Genomic DNA, 25,647 nt, shown 5'->3' on the forward strand with positions numbered 1-25,647 from the left:
TTGAGTCTTTCCATACTGTCTGTCCTATTACTTGCAGTTCCAATGCTGACTGGTCCACTGTTAAAAGCATGAAGGGTTACTATTGACCAGTCATGTAAATACTATGAGAGCAGGCCAGAGGTTGGGAAACCTGCAGTGGTAACTTGCTACTTGACTCCTTAAAGCCTGTCTACCATCTACAAGCACAAGTCAGGAATATAAGGGCATACTCTCCACTTACCTGAATTAAAGCAGTTTTAACAGCACATGAGAAGCTGGACACCATCCGTACAAAGCAGCCACTTGTTGGCATTCTATTGAAACCATCAGTATTGATTCCAACCACCACTGATTGTACATACTATTGTCACTATCTACAAGATGCACTGCAACTAACCAAGGCTCCTCTGAAAACACTTTCCATACCACCAACCTTTTCACATGTAGAAGGACAAGTACAGCAAATATGTGGATCAGCGCCACTTGCAAGTTCCCTGCAAAGCCCACTTCTTGTATTGTCTTTGAAATATATTGCCAGTTCTTCTTCGTTGCTGGGTAAAAATCCTGTAACTTCCTCCATGTACTTTCAGCACTTGGACTTCAGTGGTTCAAGAAGGCAGCACACCACTACCACCTAGGGGCATTTAGGGATGGATAATAAATGCTGTCCTAGCTAATGGCCCCCACATCCAATGATTTTATTTTTAAAAAAATAGCATAAATTGTAAATCTAAATATAATTTATGAATTTTTGAAATAGAAGCTTAAGGTCCTGTTTGTGTGTGTATTTGGTCCTGGTCTCATTTACCATAATTCGTTTGAAGAAATAGATTTTTAAATTTTTTTCTACTAACAAATTCCCATCTTCCTTATTTTTAGAGAGAGTCTTGGAAATGCCACAGAAGCCACTAAGCAAAGGTAAGTTATTTGATCTTAAATTTCACAACACCTTTAATAACACCTTTTTAATTCCTTAATAACTGATTATGTTGGTATTTTAGCACGATGTAATTTCAGCAAACTGTGGATACTTTGGACGCCAATCTCGTTGATTAAATGATGATTGCCATTTACTAGTTTTGATAGATTCTGATCTTTGACTGAGAATAATAATTGATCTGGTTTTACCTATTGTAATCTGATTTTTAAGAAAATCAACCCTTGACTTTTGACCAAAATATCCAAACTCTTTCGACTTGGCACGCGCTCATTTACTCACTCCCCAAAATCTAACTTGCCTGGTGGAAAAACTATTAATTCACAGAATCATAGACTAGCATATAATTGAAGATGGTTATTAGCTTCTTGTGTTTGCACAGTTCAACACAAATTGCCAAGGCTACAACCTCACTGGTGTGTGCTATGTCTCTGTCCTCTAATATGATGACATGACATCAAGAACGAACAGATACCTCAACCCAGTTCAAATCTAATGCCTTGAAACTGCAAAGTAGACAAATTATTGTGCAGAAGCTAGAGTATTCAAGGCATCTTAGAAACATATTAGAGTTTGGAGGAAGTGCTGGACATTGTCTGAAGATAAGTGTGCAAACAGAAGAAAGCCTATTATATGGACAAATTTGGAAGATGAACTTGCAAAGTACATCAGTGAAAATCATCAGGATGGATTTTGTTTCTGATGTAGCTGTTTGTACCTACATCCCGGAAGAAGTAAAAATGTCAAATGATAGAATTCCTACTGTGTGGAATGGAGCCATTCAGCTAATTGAGTCTGGGCTAACTCTCTGTCAAGCATCCGCATCCCACCAAACCTAGCCCCCAACCCCATCCCTGTTACCTCGCATCTGCGACGGCTAATCCTCTTAGCCTGCGCATCCTTGGACACTACAGGGCAAGTTAGAATGGTGAATCCAACGAATCTGCACATCTTTGGATTGTGGGAGGAAACCAAAGCACCAGAATGAAACCCAAGATGCTGGGAGAATGTCTGAGTGGAGTTTGCACAGTCACTCACGCTGGAATTGAACCTGGCTCTCTGGTGCTTTGAGCCAGCAATGCTAACCATTGATGCCCCAGCAAAAATTTTTTTTTTGTTTCAATGTCAGCCATGGATGGTGTACTACCTATACAAAGAGAAACAACTTTGGACTGTGACAGCAGACTATGATATCACTGCATGTCCAACAGAATTTGATAGTTTTGCAGCATTTCAGTGGCCAATAATCAAATTTGACTAAATGACTTTTATATGTGTTTTTGAAATTGAAAAATTGGTTTAGTTTTGCATAGAGAAGTCACTATCTGTCTCCATGGTAATTACTGCTGTTTTTAATAAATAGAACTTTAATGATGAAATGCTTCAGTGAGTAGTCAGTCTCTGATTTGGCAATTCTGAAATCACTACATGTGAACGGTTATGTAACAAGAGGTGGGATTTTATTCCCTCAAAAATATTACTGATGTGTACCATTACATTGGCAGTATTACTGTATATTTCTATATTGCTACACTGCTTTTTGGCTCAAAGTTTAATCTTGGAAACCTGACTTTTACACAAATGTGGAGAAAGTGAGGACTGCAGATGCTGGAGATCAGAGTTGAAAAGTGTGGTGCTGGAAAGGCACAGCCGGTCAGGCAGCATCTGAGGAGCAGGAGAATTGATATTTTGGGCATAATGCCCGAAATATCGACTCTCTTGCCTCCTTGGATGCTGCCTAACCTGCTGTGCTTTTCCAGTGCTACACTTTTTGACTTTTACATGAATATGTATGGCAGGCTTTTGAAGATTATGATCATGACTTTTATTCTGTGGGACATTTGAAATAACAATAGATCAGAACCCTGAAGTAGCTAGAGACATTATTTACTTTTAAGTCCAAAATATATTGCTTTTAAAAGAACTGCTCAGAAGAATTGCGAATTTAAGTTCAGTAATTAACAAAGCCCTGCATGAAACTGTGAGGGAAACCTCAAACAGAGAGAAACTCAACAAGAAGAGATACAAGGTGTATCTCACCTCTCGGCAGAAAGCCACTTGTTGTGCACATTTGTTTTTGCCTTCCGGCATGTACAAGGGCAGGTTGAAAAGTCAGTTTCAACTCTTCTGAAGTGGACTAGAGGGATTAAAGACTCTTGTTCGTATGAGGGTTTGAGTGTTAGTGTGATATGACAGTCACAGAATTATCCCGTAGTTACCCCTATGTTGCAGGTAAATAATGTCTCTAAGTTTGAGTGCTGCAAACTAGTTAAAAAGTGAACAGGACAACAAAGAGCTTTCTCACCATGAATCCTAGAATTCGAGCACCGGATTACAGAATCTCAGTCTGCAAAAATAAGAATCATGATACTGGGCTGTTCCCTTACCAACATCAGCTCTATCAGTAATGTCAACTACATTGTTCCCAGTGTTCAACTATCTGCATTTTGCGAGACTGATCTAAATATCTTTTTGTAAACTATCTTTTTGGTCTCATCCCTTATTTCTATTCTGTATATGTATGTTGTATTATTATTTCTTGAGAGTCATAGAATTGTAAAGCACAGAAACAGACTCTTTGGTCCAATTCGTTCATGCCAACCAGATATACTAACCTAATCTAGTCCCACTTGGCCCATATCCCTATAAAACCTTCCAATATTTATACCCATCCAGATGCCTTTTAATTGCTGTAATTGTACCTACCTCCACCACTTCTTCTGGCAGCTCATACATGCACCACTTTGTGTGAAAAAGTTGCCCCTTAGGTCCCTTCTTTATCTTTCCCCTCTCACCTAAACCTATGCTCTCCTAGTTTTGGACTCTTTCTCTCTCCTCTCCCCCCCCCCCCCCCCACCCAAAAAAAAGACCTTGTCTATGTATTCTATCCATGCCTGGATGTAATTAATGTGTGTAATTAATAAACTTGCTCTTTGTTAATTCAAGAAAACCTGGTGAATTTGGCTTCTTTTAAAATAAAGTTTTTAGGTCTGAGAGAAAGGCATCCACAAGAAACAAACCCTTTTAAAAATAACATTATTGCAACCAATCCCGAGGATGGGGGGAGAGTAAGGAGAGGTAGCCAGTTCATCCATTCTCATTCAGGAGTTTAACTGTTTGGGGTATTTCATCTGGAGTCATTTGAATTGGGGAGACTCGCCCAGGATCTGGTTGTAATAGATGTGTCCAAACATTTCCCTCATAATCTATCAGATTACAAAGTGGGGAGCCTTTTGGTTGCAGAAAATAATTTTTATTCCTGTGAACCTTTCGTTGCAGTAACACCTATATTGAGCACGTTTTGAAAAAAATTTTCGTTTAAAAAATGCATTTCTTGGTATTTTCATAAAGGATGTTTAGAGTTATTTTACATTTCAAATATTTTTAAACTGTCATTGAATGAATATTTTAATATGCAGTTCAGCAGGATGTCTTCAGTGAGGGGCTGTGAAAGCGTATTGCGTTAAGAATGTGATTTATGCTTTTCATCTTCTGCAGATCTCCAAAGAAAGTTGGTTTTGGAGAAGGTGGTTTTACTTTACCTTAGCTGAAAGCTAGGTGAAGGTGTCTTCTTCATTTTAGATGAAACTCAAGTCAAGAATTAATTGAATTATCAACTGTTTATGCCTTTGAGTTGGGAGATCTGGTGTTTGTGCAGCACTGGAGATATTTGTTCAATCTGAGGGTTGAAGGAGGAGGACTCTGTCTTTGGCATACTGGGTATGTTTTGTAATATAATTAAGGTCATCTTCGCTTGGAGGCAGAGTGAGTTGTTTCATCTATGAGTACAGCTGCCTCACAGTGCCAGGCATCTAGGTTTGATTCCAGCCTCAGGCGACTGTTTGGAGTATGCATGCTCTCCCTGAGTCTGTGTGAGTTCCCTCTGGGTGCTCCGGTTTCCTCCCACAGTCCAAAGACGTGCAGGTTAGGTGGATTAGCCATTAGAAATGCGGGGTTACAGGAATAGGGTAGGGGTTAGCAAAAACAGAAATTGCTGGAAAAGCTCAGCAGGTCTGGGAGCATCCGCGAGAGAAATCACAGTTGACATTTCTGGTCAAGTGACCCTTCCTCAGAATTGATGGTAACTAGGAAAATGTTGTTTTATATGCAGCTGAAGAGGGTATGGAGTAAACAATGGTGGGGAGGGGTGGGGGTGGTGGTGGTAGGTCTGGGTTGGTGTGGGTTCAAATGTCCTGCTTCCACAATGTAGGGAATCTTTGCACCATTGGTTTTGATGGTGCTTACAGTGAGTGCCCTACAACAGAGTTAGTGGCTGTTCCGTGTTGGCCAAGTTGTCTGCTGAACAATGTATCCTTAAGAGAAGCGTTGTTTAGGAGTGTAAACATTTTCCTCTGTTTGAATGAGTTGGTTTATCTGAGCAGGGTGTTGAAGTACTGTTCTCTGTTGCAGACCAGGATTGTTGCTGTCATTTGAAAGGCTGCAGGGTGCTGTGGTGGAGTTGGAATTATGTTTGAAGTACATTGTCATAATGACTTAACCAAAGTAGGAATGTTGCTCGGATAAAGTTTGAATAAAATTTGCCTACTTCAAAACTAATTTAATAAATATAAATATTTTTGCTAGAACTGAAGAGACTAGAGTAATGAGCATGGCATAACATGTCTGTCTTACTGATTTGTATTTTTGAATGTCACCAATACACTATTAACAAAGGTTTTGTTGATTTCAGTGAGAAGCAACCAGAATGCTTGTTATCGCAATGCGTGAAGGGGCCAATGATTGTTTTGGATCCGAGTTTACCAGCAAATATTACCATCAAGGAACTGCCTTTGCTCTACCCTTTCTTTCAGGCTGTGAAACATGTATTGCAAATACCAAAACTGAAAAATCCATCGTCCAATATTACTGTAATTATGTTTGATAATCTAAAAGAAGGTAAGTGCAAATAATTTTGAGCTGAATGTAAAACTAAGTAGTAAGTTGTTTTAAATTGATGAAAACCTGAAATTCTAAATTCATTGGTAAAAAATTTGAAGTCAAATGCATAGGGGATGTACATGTGTGGTTAAGAAATTTAGGGTCGTACAGGAGGAATTGCTTTACGCTGGATGTGAAACTGACACATGCTCAGTGATTGAAGCGGAACATTTGGACTTTCGTGGGAGATTGTAAACCAAAGACTCATTTGCTTATTGTAAAAAAAAAGGCCCGTAGAAATATTCAAACATGAGCGAATACTCCTGGAGTCCTGGCCAGCATTCTTTCCTTATGCAACAGAATGAAAGCTAGCTGAATAAGTAATTAAATTTAACTTAGTGGAATCTTGCATTGTATGATTGACTATGTGACAGCAGTAATCAAGTTTCCAGTTTGAACTGTATTCAGTTCCTGCAGATCTGTAGTTGTTGTTTTCAAACTGGCATTTTTTAGTCAGTGAAACTTGATGAACCTCCTAATAAACAGGCAAGTGCTATAGCCAGCTCTACCATACTGTAAAATATCTCTACAGTAGCATAATAGATATTCATTTTGTTCGCGGGTTTTGAGAAGATTTCTAGCTCAGGTTGAGGTTCTGGAAGTAGGTTTGCTCGCTGAGCTGGAAGGTTCATTTTCAGACATTTCGTCACCATACTAGGTAACATCTTCAGTGAGCCTCAGGATGAAGCACTGGTGGTATGGCCCACTTTTTATTTATGTTTAGGTTTCCTTGGGTTGGTGATGTCATTTCCTGTGGTGATGTCAGTACCTATTCTTTTTCTCAGGGGTTGGTTAATGGGATCCAAGTCCATGCATTTGTTGATAGAGTTCCAGTTGGAATGCCATGCTTCTAGGGATTCACATGCAGGTCTTTGTTTAGCTTGAAACCAACAGCCACGCTCAGACAACAACTCACCAGAACGAAGGACCCGATACCCAACATGAGCAAAACTAATGTAGTGTACAAAATACCATGCAAGGACTGCACAAAACACTATATAGGACAAACAGGAAGACAGCTAACAATCTGCATACATGAACATCAACTAGTCACGAAACGACACGACCAGCTATCCTTAGTAGCCACTCACGCAGACAACAAGCAACATGAATTCGACTGGGACAACACTACTATCATAGGGCAAGCCAGACAGAGAACAGCCAGGGAATTCCTAGAGGCATGGCATTCATCCACAAACTCCATCAACAAACACGTCGACCTGGACCCAATATACCATCCACTACAGCGGACAGCTGAAACTGACAACCGGAAGCGGCAGGGACAGACCATATAAACACCGGAGGAAACATCAAAGAAGCGCTTCGCAGGAGGCTCCCAAGCACTGATGATGTCGCCTAGCCAGGGGACGAAACGTTTGCAACAAAAACTTCCAGCTCGGCGAACAGAACCACAACAATGAGCACCCGAGCTACAAATCTTCGCACAAACTTTGAACACTTACGGGCGAGAGACGCTACGACAAGCCAGGAAATGGGAATCCTGCGCTAACCGACTAAGCCCCACATACGAACAACTCCGGTTCCTACATGAATGCCGAAAGAATCGAATCCTTCCACCATGTGTCAGATACAGACCGCCAGTCAACAACCCACAAGCCAGGAAAACAGCCAAGCAGAACAGATTCAGGATGATCCAGGTAATGATCACAGACACGCACAACCGACTCCACAAGTACAAACAAGAAATTGAACACCAAAAGTCATTAATTTCAAAAACCACTAATCGTGAATGGACCCGGACCATAGAACAGGCTGTCACCATAGGACAGAACAGGACAACACACCGCAAAAAAACGGCACTAAAAGAAAAAATGGCCAAACTAACACACAAAGAGGACACTGCAACACACACCTGGGTTAAAAACCTCTCCCACAGACAGCTCACAGACACGGAAAGAACAATACTGGCCAAGGGACTCAACTACAACCACAGTGACGCCAAGACAGCAGACTTCCTAGCAGCACTAGAATGCACACTCAGGAACAATGGACTGACAGAAGAGACACAACAAACAGTGAGACAAACTGTCGTACCTTTGATAACAAGGAAAAGACAAACACGTAACCTCAACACCAAGGAGAGGGAAGCACTGAAATCACTAAGAAACGATAAGAACATAATCATACTACCAGCAGATAAAGGCAGAATGACGGTCATCCTAGATAAATCAGATTACATCCAAAAAACACAACAACTACTTGCAGATATCAATACCAACCAAATGAAGGAATTTGACCCCACACCACAACTCACCAATAGGATAAATAACACACTAAGGAATCTACAAAAAAACGGACAGATAACCAGAGCTGACCTACAAAGAATGAAACCGGAAAGCAACAACACCCCCAGATTCTATGGATTACCTAAAGTACACAAACCAGACATCCCACTCAGACCCATAGTATCACTACCAGGGACACAATCATACAAACTGGCCAAAGAACTACAACAGAAACTGAAACACCTGGTCAGCGGATCCAAACACTCTATACAATCAACACAGGAATTCTTGGACATCATCAGAAATATACACATAGACAAGGAAGAAACCATGATATCATTCGACGTGACGGCACTGTTCACTTCGATTGACAAAACCCTAGCCAGAGAAACAATAGCCAACCTACTGGACATACAGAACAGAAAACGGGACGTTGAACCTATCAACAAAGACGGCATACTTAAACTACTGGACTTGTGCCTCACAACACACTTCACATTCAACAACCAGATATACGAACAAATCAACGGAACACCCATGGGACCACCAATCTCGGGACTCATAGCAGAGGCAGTTATACAAAGGTTAGAACAAACAGTCCTACCACAAATTCAACCCAAACTCTGGGTCAGATATGTCGATGACACGTTTGTAATCATTAAAAACACGGAAATAGAAAAAACACACCGGATCATCAACACCACACTCACAGGAATCCGATTCACGAGAGAAGAAGAAAAGGACAACCAACTCCCATTCCTAGATGTGATGGTACAGAGAACACCAAACGGAGAATTCACTACAAGGGTATACAGGAAAGCCACACACAGACCAAGTCCTAAACTATGAAAGTAACCACCCCAACACACACAAACGAAGCTGCATCAGGACACTATTCAAAAGGGCCACAACACACTGCAGTACACCAGAACTGCAAAAAGAAGAAGAGGAACACCTATACAAGGTATTCGCCAAAAACAGATACCCGCGCAACTTCATCAACAGATGCCTAAGAGAAAGACCACGGAACGAGGACATACCACAACCAAAAGGACTAGCCACACTACCATATATCAGGAGCATCTCAGAACTGACAGCCAGACTACTGCGACCCCTAGGACTCATAACGGCACACAAACCAACAGCCACGCTCAGACAACAACTCACCAGAACGAAGGACCCGATACCCAACATGAGCAAAACTAATGTAGTGTACAAAATAACATGCAGGGACTGCACAAAACACTATATAGGACAAACAGGAAGACAGCTAACAATCCGCATACATGAACATCAACTAGTCACGAAACGACACGACCAGCTATCCTTAGTAGCCACACACGCAGACAACAAGCAACATGAATTCGACTGGGACAACACTACTATCATAGGGCAAGCCAGACAGAGAACAGCCAGGGAATTCCTAGAGGCATGGCATTCATCCACAAACTCCATCAACAAACACGTCGACCTGGACCCAATATACCAACCACTACAGCGGACAGCTGAAACTGACAACCGGAAGCGGCAGGGACAGACCACTATAAACACCGGAGGAAACATCAAAGAAGCGCTTCGCAGGAGGCTCCCAAGCACTGATGATGTCGCCTAGCCAGGGGACGAAACGTTTGCAACAAAAACTTCCAGCTCGGCGAACAGAACCACAACAACGAGCACCCGAGCTACAAATCTTCGCACAAACTTTGAACTCTATCAACAAACACATTTGACTTGGATCCTATTTACCACCCCTGAGAAAAAGAGCAGGAAATGACATCACCAACCCAAGGAAACCTAAACACATAAATAAAAAGCGGGGTCATATCACCAGTGCTTCATCCTGAGGTTCACTGATGATGTTACCTAGTATGGTGACGACACATCTAAAAAGGAATCTCTCAGCTCAGGGAGCAAACATACATCCAGAACTCATTTTGTTCAGAATTAACATAGATAAAGGGGTCACGGAGATTTAAAATGTATCAGTAAATCTAAGGTAACATTGAAATATTTTGTTTTAGTGGATGACACACTTTCAGCAATACAAAAGCAAAATGATAAACTTCTGGGCTGGAGAGGCTATCTGGTAAGTTTTTGATTTATTTTAAATTTGTCATTGACTAACAAACATATATTCATACACTAAATGCCAGGAATGCATTAATGCTGAAGTAAAGATTCAGTTAACGGTTGACTAATTATCCAAGAATTGTTAAACTGCATTGAATCCTTAATATATTTGCCTGAATAAAAACCTGTCAGTCTCCATTTTGCAACTTGTAATTAACCTAATATCCACAGTCTCTTGGTAAGGAAATACCAGTTTTACACAACCCGTTGTGTGAAAAATGTTTCTTAATTTCACTCATACATAGTCTAGCTCTAATGCTAATATTGTATCTGATTATTTCCTCTGGTGAGGAATCAGTTCCTTTGGATCTACACTTTACCTTTTTAGAGACTTTAATTGGATAGTCCTTTAACTTTGAGTTCAAAATCCAATAATCCTTGTTTGTGAAATCTATCCTCATAATTTAGCACTTTTATTCTATTCATTCACTGGATGAGGATGTCGCTGGCTAGGCCAGCATTTATTACCCATCCCTAATTGCCCAGAAGGCCGTTTAGTGTCATACAGATTGCTATAGGTTTTTTATTCCTGACAATTGACAATGGATTCATGTTCATCATCAGACTCAATTTCAGATTTTTGAATTCAAATTCCTCCATCTGCTGTGGTGGGCTTTGAACATGGTTCTCCAGAGCATTACCTCGGTGTCTGGATTAACAGTCTGGTGATAGTACCACTAGTTGAAGAGTGTGCTGCTGGAAAAGCACAGCCTGTCACGCAGCATCCAAGGAACAGGACAGTCAATGTTTTGGGCATAAGTCCTTCAACAGGAATCCTGATCAAGGGCTTATACCTGAAACATCAACTGTCCTGCTCCTCAGATGCTGCCTGACTAGCTGTGCTTTTCCAGCACCACACTTTGATCTCCAGCAGTCCTCACTTTCTCTTAGTTGATAATAACACTAGCTGTCACCTCCCATTCTGGTGCCTTTTACCTGTGTCTATCCAGGAATAATATTCATAATTTAACAAATTAGTTCAGATAAAATCGGGACAAGGCTGTTTTAGAGTTGAACGCTCACTCTTTATGTTCTAGTTCCCTTGAGACAAATACCAACCTCTGCTATTTTTTCATCTTTTTTTCATCTGTCACCATCTTTTAGTGACTATAGATGTGGAAGCATATGTTCTACAGTTTTCAACCTCTTCTAATATGTCTACCTTGAATCCAAAGTGTGTTATCTTCAGTTTCTCCACATGATCTCTTATCTATCACCGTTTTGGCAACACAATTATTCTATGTGCCTTTGTAGCATCCTGCTCTGGTCCACACAATTTGCTGCCTCCTTAGTAAGTGTCATAGAAAAGATTAGATGCGTGACTCTTTCTTCCTCCATTCAAGTGATTGCATACATTGAAATCTGCAGAAGTAAGTGCATAAAGGTATTCCTAACAAAAGCATCTGCAAAATTAGACAGTCATTGAGAAGCATGCACAGTGAAATATGCAGGGGGTTCTCTCAATGGACATTTATAATTTGTGAACAATCCCTGATTACAGCTTGAGACACTGGACTACACTATGTTGAAACCTGGTATAGCTGGAACATCTTATTAAGCCAAGACTATTGAGTTTTCCTCTTGCAGGTCACTGCTTTCATCAGCCAAATACTCATGAGTCATTGCATACCAGTCAGTGCAAGGTGGCAGTGGGTTTTGTGGAAAAATAGCATCTATTGATAGAAAGTTCTTTATTCAATATCCATAGCAGCGAAGGAGCTGCCTTGCCTCTGGTACACGTACAGTAGCTAATTGAGAAGACTCACCTTCCCTTTCTCTGGTTAACTGTATGCGGGCACACCTGGTTTTGTTATATTGGCACCTACAGTGAAGAGACAATACTATCGTGAATACTTTTATGAAAGCTGCCAAAACACTCTTAGAATCCCTACAGTTTGGAAGCAGGCCCACTGACCCTCTGTAGAGCATCCCATCCCTTTACCTTATCCCTGTAACCCTGCATTTCCCACTGCACACTGTGGGTAATTTAGCATGGCTAATCCTTTGGACTGTGGGAGGAAACCGGAGCACCTGGAGGAAACCCACACAGACATAGGGAGAATGTGCAAACTCCACACAGGCAGTCGCCCAAGGCTGGAATCGAACCCAGGTCCCTGGCATTGCGAGGCAGCAGTGCTGACCACAGAGCCACTATGCTGCTACATGAGCCACTGTGCTACCCCTTGTTTTGATTTATTGTAGTCACATATACCTAAGCATAATGAAAGTATCGAGTCTATTTGTATTTTATGTTCTCTCAATTTGTTCATATTGGAAAACATTTTCCTCAGACAGTTGCAGATGATAACATTCTCCAGTGTGTTCTGTTGGTGTTCTGTTTCCATCACTGAGTATGCTGTGCTGTTTGGAATATCAGGTATCATTATTCTGTAGTGTCTTAAAAAAAAAATTGAGTTTGTATTTGGAAACTCATTAAAACCCAAAATCAGTTCTATATTATTCTTGTCATAGGGATCTTAATTGTATCCATCAATATGGAGGTCTTTGGAATGGTTAAAAACCTTCATGATTGTTGTCTAAAAGTCTTGATCCTTAGAAGGAAGTTGTTACCTGATTTATTTATATTTGATGTGAAAAGTTGATAACTGATTCTCCTCCCCCGAGATCATATTAAAGTTTACAGCATTGTGAAGCATTGAACTGGACTCCAGTAAGTTTGAGTCGAAAAGTGTGGTGCTAGAAAAATACAGCCAGTGAGGTAGCATCCGAGGAGCACGAGAATCGCTGTTTCGAGCATATGCCCTTCAACAGGAACCCTGCTCCTCGGATGCTGCCTGACCGGCTGTGCTTTTCCAGCACCACACGTTTTGATACTGATCTCCAGCATCTGCAGTTTTCTCCAATAAGTTTTAGCCAGATTACCAAGGAAGGTCCTTGAAAAATTCAACTCTAAATGATATGTTATACAGAAACTACTAAATGAATTCCTTAAAATAGAAGTGATTGAATGATATGACAAATAGTTGGGAGTGGTAGTTAATCCCGAAAAGAATTATGATTATAGTTTTGTTATTGAGTTCAGTTGTCTTTTAGAGAATGATGGCGAAAGTGGGTACTGCAGATGCTATAGATTGGAGTCAAGATTAGAGTGGTGCTGAAAAAGCAGGTCAGGCAGCATCCAAGGAGCAGGAAGAGCGATGTTTCAGGCAAAGCCTTTCATCAGGAATGAGGTTGGGAGCCTTGGGGGTGGAGAAATAAATGGGAGGGGGGTGGTCCTGGGGGGAATGTAGCTGAGAGTGCAATAGGTGGATGGAGGTGGAGGTGAAGGTAATAGGTCGGAGAAGAGGGTGGAGCGGATAGGTGGGAAGGAAGATCACAGGTGGGACAGGTCCTGAGGACGGTGCTGAGCTGGAAGGTTTGAACTGTGGTAAGGTGGGGGGAGGGGAAATGAGGAAGCTGAAGTCCACATTGATGCCCTGATGTTGAAGGGTTCTGAGGCAGAAAACGAAGGGGGGAGGGGGCGGGCGGCGGAATATATCTCTAGTGGTAGGGTCCATTTGTAGGTGGCGGAAATGTTGGCGGATGGTGCGATGTATACAGAGGTTGATGAGGTGGAAGATGAGGACCGTAGGGGTGGGGTAGGGGGTTCTGTCTTTGTTGCAGTTGGACTGGTGGGGTTCGAGGGCAGAGGTGCGGGACGTGGATGAGATGCGTTGGAGGGCATCTTCAATCGTGTGGGAAGGGAAATTGCGGTCTTTAAAGAAGGAGGCCATCTGGTGTGTTCTGTGGTGGAACTGGTCCTCCTGGGAGCAGATTCGGCTGAGGCTGAGGAACTGGGAATAGGGGATAGCATTTTTGCAGGAGACAGAGTCAGAGGAAGTGTAATCCAAGTAGCTGTGGGAGTTGGTGGGTTTGTAGAAAATGTCCATGTTGAGTCGGTCACCATTGATGGAGGTGGAGAGGTCCAGGAAGGGGAGAAAGGTGTCAGAGATGGTCCAGGTGAATTTAAGGTCAGGGTGGAATGTGTTGGTGAAGTTGATGAACAGTTCAACCTCCTCGTGGAAGCACAAGCTGGCGCCAGTGAGCAAACCTACATACACGGTATAGGTGATTTTCCTCTGCTCTGCGTGGTTCCTCTGTGCTGCAGTTTGTGGTGACTCATTAAAATAGTGTTCAAATGCGGCTTCGTTTGTGGATGTTGGGATGATGGCTTCTGTAGTTCAGTATTTGGTCTGTATGTTTTTCTGTTTTGCTGGTTTGAAGATCCCCATTGGCTGTTCGCTCTACTGTGACATCTAGGAAGAGCAGACAAGATCACTTTACGGTGTATTCAAAAAGAATGGGTACCCAATGAACACAGTCCGTTGATTTCTCAGCAACAAACCCAAACAAGCAGACAAAACACGTCCAGAAACTCTAGCCACTCTCCCTTACATCAAAGACATCTCGGAAATGACTGCCAGAGTACTCAGACCTCTTGGTATCATGGTAGCCCACAAACCCACCAATACACTAAAACAGCAGCTAATGAACTTGAAAGACCCTATACAGACAACAAGCAAAAATAATATCATGTCATTAACCTTGCAAGAACTGTAACAAACACTGCATTGGACAAGCAGGTAGAAAGCTAGCTACCAGGATACATGAATATCAACTAGCCACAAAAAGACATGATCCTCTCTCACTAGTATCCTTACATACAGATGAGAAAGGACACTACTTTGACTGGGACAACACATTCTTCCTAGGACAAGCCAAACAGAGAGATGCGCGAAATTCCGAGAAACATAGCATTCCAACTGAGAATCTAACAACAAACACATTGACTTGGATCCCATTTACCACCCCCGAGAAAAAGAACCAGAAAATGACATCACTACAGGAAATGACGTCACCAACGCAAGGAAACCTAAACAAATAAATAAAAAGCGGACCATACCACCAGTACTTCATCCGGAGGCTCACTGAAGATGTTACCCAGTATGTTGACAAAATATCTGAAATCGAACCTTCCGGCTCAGCGAGCAAGCCTGCATCCATATTTATATATATATATCACCGCTGGAAATCTTACTCCTTTTCCAAAATTGTGCCCCTTTTTAAATAAAATTGAATAAAGGTTGTTTTTAAAAGTGAGATTAATATAAGCTTAAACAATTTCTAACTACATTTGTCTATCGATGGCCTACTAACATAGGACAATTGAATTTAGAAGCAGGGCCATTGGTCATTTGTCATTGCAAGATGCTGTACCATTTAGTGAGCACATGTCTGATCTGTGTAAAGCCAACATGTGTCTTTAAAATGGCATGATAAGGGAGAGATGACTTTGGACAATCATGAAAATTCTTCTTCAAATATTGGCAAAGGGAATCTAATTATAGGAAGTTCAGTATATTTTATCTCTAAAGGAGAGATTATGCTTTGAATCAAGCAGGTAAACCAATAAAGATATTGAGAAACACTGGAGGAACTCAATTACTGATGTTGGCCAATGATATAATTTATCTTTGGGAGAAGTTTAATGAAGGAGAAATAATAATTGGAGCTATGCATGCAGGTTACCAACCAGTCCTATTATACAGAGTTGGGTTAAAAAGTTATTTAGTAAATAGAGAAGTTGTAGTTGAAATAGTGAAGCAGATTCTGAAAGGAGGAATTGATTTTATCATGAGAAAAGAGACCTGAGAGGCAGTGTTTTCACGCAGAGGGTGGAGCATGAATGGAATGAACTGCCAGAGGAAGTGGTGAAAGTTTGGTACAGTTACAACATTTAAAAGGCATGTAGGTGGGTACATGAATAGGAAGGGTTTAGAGGGCCATAAGCTGACAAATAGGAATAGATTAGGATATCTGGTTGGTGTGGACGCATTGGACCAAATGGCCTGATTCTGTGCTGTATAACTATGCCTGTATAAATGACTCGTCTGTTTCAAAATATTGGCTTCAATAAGAAACCAGAACTACCATTGGAGGCAGAAGAAACAGATGTTGACTGAAAATATCCTGGATTGTTTACTGATTTTTTTTTTGACAAGATGAGGAAGAGGAGGAGACTATGACAGAGGAGGTAACCTGAAAATTCCATTATTAGATAAATTTTCAAGAATTTAAGTTTAAAAAGTGAAAGTAAATTGAATGAAGCTGATGTGTTTAACCCACCATCTTTAATAGGAATTCAGCTAATTGAAAATGTTAAATCAAATAGCCCACTCAGAAATTCAATAACAAACACTGTTGGCCTGTTTGTACTTGAAAGACAACTATTAATGAGGACTTGGAGGCCACCTCAAAAACCAGTTAATGAGGAATAGGCAATGGTTCATCGCTTGGTAATACCATCTGAGTTCAGTAATGGAATTTTATGACTATCTCATGAGATTCCAATGGCAGGTCACTTGGATATTAGATAAATACAAGCGAAAATATGAAAGCCATCTTATTGGCCAGGATGACGCAAAGATGTGGTGAAATTTTGCCAGACTTGCCTTACATGTCAGCCAGTGGCAAACACCATCAATTAAATCTCTGCCTTTAATTCCAACACAGCTTTTGAGAAATTGTTTAACAGTTTAAATAGATTGTGTAGAACCCTTAATTAGTTCCAGGGATGGCGATCAGTATCTTCCCTGAATGCCAGAGGAAGTGGTAGAGGCGGGTTCAACTAGAACATTTTAACAGACATTTTGACAGGTACATGGATAGAAAAAGTTTAGAAGAGTATGGACAAACATAGGCAAATGGGACAAGTTCAGTTTAGAAAACATGGACAAGTTGGGCTAAATGGTTTCCATGCTGTATAACTCTATGGCTGTATAATGGATATTTTAATAAGATATTCTGAAGCAGTGCCTTTAGGAAAAACACGGTGAAAATGGTAGTGGAAAGGTTTTTACAAGATATGGAAGTTTATGAAGTTCAATCTGAGCAAATGCAAGGCGATGCATTTTGGAAGATCCACTTCAAGAGCAAACTGTACAGTAAATGGAAAGACCATGGGGAAAATTGATGTGCAGAGAGATCTGGGTGTTCAGCTCCATTGTTCCCTGAACGTGACAACACAGGTCGATAGTGCTCAAGAAGGCATATGGCATGCTTTCCTTCATCTGATAGGGTTTTGAGTACAAGAGTTGGCAGGTCAGGTTACAGTTGTATAGGACTTTGGTTCGGCCACATTTGGAATGCTGCGGACAGTTCTGGTCGCCACATTAACAAAAGGATGTGGATGCTTTGGAGAGGCTGCAGAGGAGGTTCACCAGGATGTTGCCTGGTATGGAGGGCGCAAGCTGTGATGAGAGGTTAAATAGATTAAGATTATTTTCATTAGAAATACGGAGGTTCAGAGAGGACCTGATTGAGGTCTACAACATCGTGAGAGGTATGGACGGGGTGGATAGCAAGAAGCTTTTCCCCAGAATGGGGTCTCAATTACTAGGGGACACAAGTTCAAAGTGTGAAGGGAAAGGTTTAGGGGAGATATACGTGGAAAGTTCTTTACGCGGAGGGTACTGTGTGCCTGGAATGCTTTGCCAGCGGAGGTGGTAGAGGCGGGAATGATAGCGTCATTTAAGATGTATCTAGACAGATACATGAATGGGCATGGGGATACAGATCCTCAGAAAATAGGCGGCAGGTTTAAATAGGGCATCTGGATTGATGCAGGCTTGGATGGCCGAAGGGCCTATTCCTGTGCTGTAATTTTCTTTATTCTTTGTTCTATATGGATTATCCAAAGAAATATAAGCAGATTAGGGTTCAAAATTTGTGTTGTAGTTTTTCAAAGAGATTATGACCGGTTTTGGGAATGGGACAATTTACATTTTGTGCTTATGGCCCATAATCCCAAAGTGCATTGGAAATATGGTATCAAATTTTAAAGATCATGATTAGAGTTTATTAACAAGAATATCATTGTGTTTGGGGTAAAGCAATTACATTGTTACAGTTTGCTGATGGTCCATAAGTCTGGATTAGTGGTGTTGGAAGAGCACAGCAGTTCAGGCAGCATCCGAGGAGCAGTAAATCAACGTTTCGGGCAAAAGCCCTGCATCAGGAATAAAGGCGGAAAGCCTGAAGCGTGGAGAGATAAGCTAGAGGAGGGTGGGGAGAAAGTAGCATAGAGTACAATAGGTGAGTGGGGGAGGGAATGAAGGTGATAGGTCGGGGGCGGGGGGAGGGTGGAGTGGATAGGTTGTACTCTATGCTACTTTCTCCCCACCCCTACCCTTCTCTAGCTTATCTCTCCACGCTTCAGGCTCTCTGCCTTTATTCCTGATGAAGGGCCTTTGCCCGAAATGTCGATTTTACTGCTCCTCGGATGCTGCCTGAACTGCTGTGCTCTTCCAGCACCACTAATCCAGAATCTGGTTTCCAGCATCTGCAGTCATTGTTTTTACCTGATGGTCCATAAGATCTATTCCAGTTAAACGATATGGGCATGAAGTAAGGGGCTGACTTAAATTGATAAACCAAAATTCTGACTATGCTTCCAGCCTATATTTTCAGTTTCACAGAAGAACTAACCAAAATATGTGAATTGTCCAAAAACATTGACAAGCGTTCAACAAACAATGAAAATTAGAACAGATAAACAGACCAATTGAAAGGTTGTTGCTAGAGTCAAGGTTTCAGTCTTGTTACCTGTTTCAGAGGAAACATTAAAAGCAAGGTTCACTGGACCTAATCAAATCAAAAAGAAACTAAATTGTGTGAATTGTTTGCTGAATGTACAGGAGAATCAGTAGGTGTGTCAAAATAATATGCAAGCGATAGAATGGTAAGGACGATAGACAGGAGAACAATATGTTTGAAGAAATGAATGAAATTCGAAGTGTCATAAAAACATCACAACAATTCGAAAATGAATCAGAATTTGGAATGGGAGAATGAATCAGAAATTAACAATTCATAAGTTGTTCCTACAAGCTTCAGCTCCAAAGAGCCAATTCGATTATAAATCTGGCTATGTAAATCTACCAAAAGAAAATTGCCTTATTTGAGTCACATTATGGGACAAGGCGAAGTAGCATCTAAGGAAGTAGAAGCAAGGACTGTTTTGTATTTTTCTGTGCCTTAGACAAAATGCAGAAATTTGCAGTGTTTTACACGAGTGGATTTTATCATTTTTTTTAAAGTATAGCACTTCTGTGTCTTCTTTAACAAATTTGTTAAAGAAGGAAACACATTTGAATGAATGCAAGAATGTAAGAATGAATGCATGAACTACACTAGCTTTAGTAGCACCAATGATGTGAATTGTGTACTGAGTGTACAGGACACAATCCATTGAATTTTGGAAAAGTTTCAGGCCAAGAACTTTTGGTAGTTTCAGTGGAGCTTAATCCTCCAGCTGTACAATTAAAGAATTATTCACCTGTCTAGAAGAGACACATTTGTAGAAGATGCTTTATCAAGTGCACACATGAAGGAAACAGATTGCTGTGATGAAAATGAAATCTTAGAGTCATACAGCACAGAAGATCCTCTCCAGCCCATTGAGTCTGCACCAAGCTATGTATAGTAAATCCATCTTCTAGCATTTGGTCATAGCCTTCAGTGTTATGACATTTCAAGTGCTCATCCATATATATTTTGTTTCCTGCATCTACTACCCTACTAAGTAATGCATTTCAGAATTCCATCACCCTCTGAGTGAAAAGGCTTTTCCTCAAATCTCCTCTCAACCTCTTGCCCTTCTCCTCCTTAAAGTTAAAAATCTATGATTAATATATAATTTTTTTTTGCAGTCTGTATTTTAGACTAGTGGCATATGAATTTTGGTTTATGTTTGCAACGCGTTTTAAAATTAACTAGGTCACTCTTTCTCGAGTTAAAAGTCACACAACATTAGGTTATGGTCCAACATGTTTATTTGGAAGCACTAGCTTTTGGAGCGCTACTCCTTCAAGCGGTTGTAGAGTATAAGATCGTAAGACACACAAGTTATAGCAAAAGTTTACAGTATGATGCAGCTGAACTTATATATTGAAAAAGACCTGGATTGTTTGTTAAGTCTCTCATCTTTTACAATGACTGTGTTGGTTTCGGTTCTTTCTTTTGTAAATCCCAGAATTTTTTAAAATTACATTCTCAAATGACAATAGGTGTCATGTCGGCCCAGATAATGCATTGAAGACATGAGGTGCCTTGTGTGAGGCTGCCTGTGCCCCAATGTTCAGACTGATTCTAATCTAAAAAAAGGGATGTACAGAATCTATCTTGGATTCATGCTGTTTTTGAGCAAAATAAAATGTAACCCTGCAAGTACAAATTCACCCCACAAAATAGTGTGTATGTATGTGTGCATGTGGGTGTGTGCGCTTGGGGGCTGGGGGGAGGTTTTGAGTGTCTGTGAGAAAGTGTGTGTGTGTATGTATATGAGTGTGAGTGTAAAGGGGTATAAGTCTGTGACAGGATGCGTGTGGGGGTGGAAGTGTACATGTAAATAAGCTTCTGTATTAAAGCCAAATCTGCGGATGTGTTTGTTTCGGTGAAAGACTTCCCTATTAAATAAAAAATATGATCCAGCAGGCTGGAATTCAGTCTTGGATCTGACTTCTCCAGTAATAACATCAGCTGGGATCATAGCTCCATGTTGTACTCCATCTAATCATCTTTTTGCTCACTCGTGAACCTGTGTATATCCCTATGTAGACTATCTACATCGCCCTGACAGCTTACTGCCCTACCTAGGTGTCAATGTGAAAATATACTGCTTTATATTCAGTGCCCTCATTCAAATCGTTGATCTTTATCTTGGGTGTTTAAAATTTCTAGAATTGTCATTTGCTTTGACTTTTTCACCTGGCTCAAACAGATTTCTCTCTAGGCCAACAGATTTCTCAATGTTTTGTAACTTATGTTCCTGCAACTCAAGAACTAATTGGAAGTAACTTGTTTGTCTAGACCACAGATAAAGAATCTCCCGGGTCAGTCTTAATGCAGAATCTTGCTTTTTTAAGTGGGTTTCCTGCATCATGCAAAGAGGAAGAACAACTTCGAGCCAAACTCCCACCAGTTGTTACTGACAAAATGAAGCAGGTGAGATCTTATTAAATTGTTTGTTAAAGACACACTGTCTGTGTATACACACTGAATAGATATATGTTCATATGAGTTTTGGAAATGCTTCTGTTAGAATGCCAGTCTATGACATGTACATTGTTTTCTATTGTGTATAATACTAGAGGAGGTGGAATTTAGCTTGCTGTCATAGAAACAAAATTTGAATTTATTTTTCTGTCCTCCAAACATCAATTATCTATTTTGTTCTTGAATAATTCCATGTTTTATTTACCTTGAACTATTCAGATGACTTTCTAATATGAACCACTCTTTGCCTGAAAAGTGCTAACAGACATCAGTCCTTTACCAGCTTTTGCTTTTTGTTCTGTTATCCGACAATGATGGATTTCCTTCAAATAGTGTACCACTATTGTGGTACTGATTCATTTGTGAAAGGATGACATGTTATATAGTGCTTTTTGTGATGAGTGTTCCAAACTGCTTTGCAACCAATAAAAGCACTCATGGGAAGTATGGTCAATATGGTAGCATAGAAAGCTAGACCTCAGTTTATGAACAGCAGTCTAAGCCGGAAATCCATGTTGTCAATTTTGTTTGGGAGTTAGAAATTTGCTTTGAAAACACTGAGGAGAAGCCACCCCTTCAAAGAAATAATATCAATTGTACCCACCTGAGAAGATAGCTAAGACAATGGTTTACGGTCTCATCTGAAAGCTGGCACCTTCAACACTACACAGTCACTCAATACTGCACTCGAGTATCTGTCTAAATTTAGTAATGAAGTCACAGGAATGAAATGTGAACCCACAGCATTTTGAAGGTGTCATCTGCTGTACCTCTGTTCCTATGTTTTTAACTTTTCTATCAGACTGATGTCAGTTTTTCTAATCTTACTTCATTGCCCTATCATAAGGAATTAGTCTATGACCATCTTAAGCGGTACTTCTTGATGTGTTTCTTGAACATTGGTGCCTCGAGCTGAACACAGTACTTACCTACTCTAACATTGCACAGCTTTTACTTAATGAATTTTGATTATTAAACATTTTATTTCATGGTTGCTGCTTTGCCGTGTTGGCAAGTGTTGAGTCATCTGTGTTTCTCAAATGCTTTATCCAAAATCAGTTTCATAGCATTTATTAAAAATAGCCCTTTTATTCTGTTTGCTACACTTGGTGAATTTTACCTATTTGCACATTTTGTCTGTCCTTCTGTAGTTCCTGAGTGTTCCCATCACTCAACTTTAAGATCTTTGCAGTGGAAAATTTTGCAATGTATTTCTGAATTTGGCTTCATTTGTAGATTAGCGCGTGCAGGATCACTTATTTACCATCCTCGTCTGACAGTACTTCCCTGAATTTTGGCAAAAGCCTTGTCCATGTCCACGTTTTAGCTATAATACCCATTTCTGCTGGCTGGTATGGCATTCCAGTTGATATATCTGAAATTCTAGGCACATTGTGCAATAGGCCTGTCCAATGCCTATTTAGGATGTTGCTTTGTCTAAAATAAGGTGGACCAGGTAGGACTCCCCCATCGCCACCTCAGCCTCCAAAATAATCGGCTGTCCTTTTATAAGATCAGCTTCAGCTTGGTTCCCACTTATCACTATAAGCCAGTTTGGGCCAATCATCAATTTGTTTTATAGGCATTTTTGCTTGTTTCCAATCCAAAGCTTTCTCCTAATTTTCATTGATTCCTCCTGACAATTGCAAGTACCTTGTACTTAGATGGTTAGTTTTTTTTTAGACTGTGCTGCATTGATGGTCAGAAAATCATGGGTATTATATGTCCCTTTTTTTTAATGTATCTGGCATTGAACAAGGCTTCCTCTGCCAGTCAGGTAGTCTCAAAATTAATCATTTAAATCTAATTTCACCTGCCATTCTGAATTGTGTTCATCATGGATAGGGATTCAATGGTCAACATTAACCCTAGGAGTCCCTTGCAAATATTTTGTTGTGGAACCTTCCATATTAATGGCACATTACAAGTTTGATATTTATGAAATAAAGAGAGAAAAGCATTGAGCTATTTTCTACCAATCGTGTGATTACAACTCAATGTCAACTCTGTTTCCCTCTCCATAGATGCTCCCGATCTGCTTAGTATTTCCATTGTTATTATTTCACATTTACAACAGTATTTTGGTTTAATTTAGTAATTGGATTTTTTTTGCTAATCTATAAGTCAAATGTAGGATAGTTTTGTTTGTTCTATTCTGTTGTCATGTGAATTTCTTTGAGAGATTTATTTTGACTGTGATTAATTTCAGCCACTAGATGGTGTTCTTTACATTTCTCAATCATGTCAAATACCAAGTCGCACTCAGTTTTAATATTTGTATGTTGTGCAGTGTATTGCATTTTTTGAAAAGTAGCACAAATAAGTTAGCATGCAAATCATAGTAGATCATGTTTAGAAAAATGGACAAATCTAGCAATGATACAAACCAGGTGTTAATTTGAATGTTAAGTTGTAAGATAATAGTTTGGTGAGTCTTAGAAATTCCATAAAACTGCAAATGGGAGCAGATTTAAGATTGCTGTGTGTAACTGAGACTCATAATGTGATCACCTTTCAATAGAATCTGGTACCTGTGCAGTCAGTTCTATAATTTTGTGTTATCTGCCAGCAAGAATGATTACTATTTCCTAGTCAAATCGATGTCAAGTTGGCATTTCTCATTTTTTTTCAATAAAAGTTGCTGCATAGCAATTTCTTGGTGCAGTTCATATATGTTTCTCATCATGATATGCGTGTAAGTCATTGCTCAAGTTTTCCCGCATTTGAGTGTACAAGAAAAGATTGTTTTTGTCAGGCTTTCTCATCAGACATTTTAGTGCAACTATGAGGTAGTGCTACCTTATCTGGCTACCATGTTTCCCTTGTTAGTGTATTAAACTAGGGACCTATGTGGTTATCCAATTAATGGATGTGTGACAACGTATGAAGAAGTAACATTGTTCTATTGGTATCCTGGCTGCACTCATGCTTGGCAAACTCACATTCCAAAACTTGCTGTGTTCAAGATTGGCTGTTGGTATAATGACACCATGAAAGTCATTGATTGAAAAGTGCTTTGGAATTTTGAGGATGTCATAAGGTGCTCAATCATCGTATTAGGTAGATTAGAGTGGTGCTGGAAAAGCACAGCAGATCAGGCAGCATCTGAGTAGCAGGAAAATCGACGTTTCGGGCAAAAGCCCTTCATTCCTGACAAAGGGCTTTTGTCCAAAACGTCAATTTTCCTGCTCCTCGGATGCTGCCTGACCTGCTGTGCTTTTCCAGCACCATTCTAATCTAGACTCTGGTTTCCAGCATCTGCAGTCCTCACTTTTGCCTAATTGTATTAGGTAGTCTAGTCATGCAAGAAAACAATAGGAAACCCTCAGCAGGCTAGCACCAGTTCACAGGAGAGAAACAGTGTCATGTTTCAGATCTGCGACCTTTCCAGTGTAATTCTGTCATCACAAATCTTGTCTGATTTGCTGAATGTTTACTGAATTTTTTTGTTTTTATTTCAGATTTCCAGCGTCCAAAATATTTTGCCTTTGTGAGAATAAAATCTCTTGGGAAACAGTGCCTGATGACTAAAATTGTGGGATAAACAATGTCACACAAATACATCATAATGGCACTGTGGTTAGTACTCCTGCCTCATAGTGCCAGGGACCCAGGTTTGATTCTAACCTGTTGAGTTTGCACATTCTCTGCGTGAGTTTCCTCACGCAGTCCAAAGATGTGCAGGTTAGGAGGATTGGTCATGCTACATCGTCCCATACTGTTCAGAGATGTTGAGGCTAGGTGGGTTAGCCATGGGAAATGTGGGTTTATGGGCTTGGGATGGGATGAGTAGATATGGATAGGATGATCATCAGAAGATTTTTGAGTACACGATGGGCCGAATGGCCTTTATCTGACTGTAATGATTCTGTGATTATTTGATTTAGCACGCATCTGATATTACAAACTATAAAAGCTATTGTTCAGACCATGGGCTGCTCTTCCATTAGAGAGACATAACTGGTTGCGGTTTAACCTGAGGGTCAGGACATCGTTGAAAGGAGAGAGAGAGATTGAGAAGGAGAGTCCTGCATTGTAACCTCAGCTGGTGTAGAAATTGAATCCACACTAGTGATATCACTCTGCTTCTCCAACTAAGACAACTGACCCCATTATAAACTATCCTTTGTGTTGGAATGGTAAACTCTGCTTGTAAAAAGAACCTGTAAACAGATTTTTGTTTGCAGTTTCTAGACGTTTTGCAATGCTATTAGCAGGTTATTTATCTTTTATCTACTGTTAATAATTCTTCATTGTTCCTTTGTGGCATACAGCTTCATGAAATTTAAAACAAGTAGAGAATGCTGGTGAAACTCAGCAGGTCTGGAAACATTTGGGCAGACTGCATCTGTGATCCTGTGG

The 25,647-nt window shown here is 40.3% G+C and overlaps 1 protein-coding gene across 3 annotated transcripts in view; it reads left to right on the forward strand.

The window, feature by feature from the left end:
• gnptab (N-acetylglucosamine-1-phosphate transferase subunits alpha and beta) overlaps positions 1 to 25,647 on the forward strand; it is a 91,497-nt gene that overhangs the window by 14,871 nt on the left and 50,979 nt on the right. For all 3 annotated transcript variants that reach the window (XM_043708746.2, XM_087996993.1, XM_043708747.2), the window contains 4 exons: positions 859 to 897; positions 5,607 to 5,812; positions 10,122 to 10,186; positions 21,100 to 21,234. In XM_043708746.2, the coding sequence (XP_043564681.1) occupies positions 859 to 897; positions 5,607 to 5,812; positions 10,122 to 10,186; positions 21,100 to 21,234 (445 nt within the window). The remainder of the gene's footprint in view (positions 1 to 858; positions 898 to 5,606; positions 5,813 to 10,121; positions 10,187 to 21,099; positions 21,235 to 25,647) is intronic.

The sequence above is a fragment of the Chiloscyllium plagiosum genome, unplaced genomic scaffold (genome assembly GCF_037043375.1).
Source record: "Chiloscyllium plagiosum isolate Xiang-an unplaced genomic scaffold, Cpla_swu_hap1 HiC_scaffold_19, whole genome shotgun sequence".
Lineage (NCBI taxonomy): Eukaryota > Metazoa > Chordata > Chondrichthyes > Orectolobiformes > Hemiscylliidae > Chiloscyllium > Chiloscyllium plagiosum.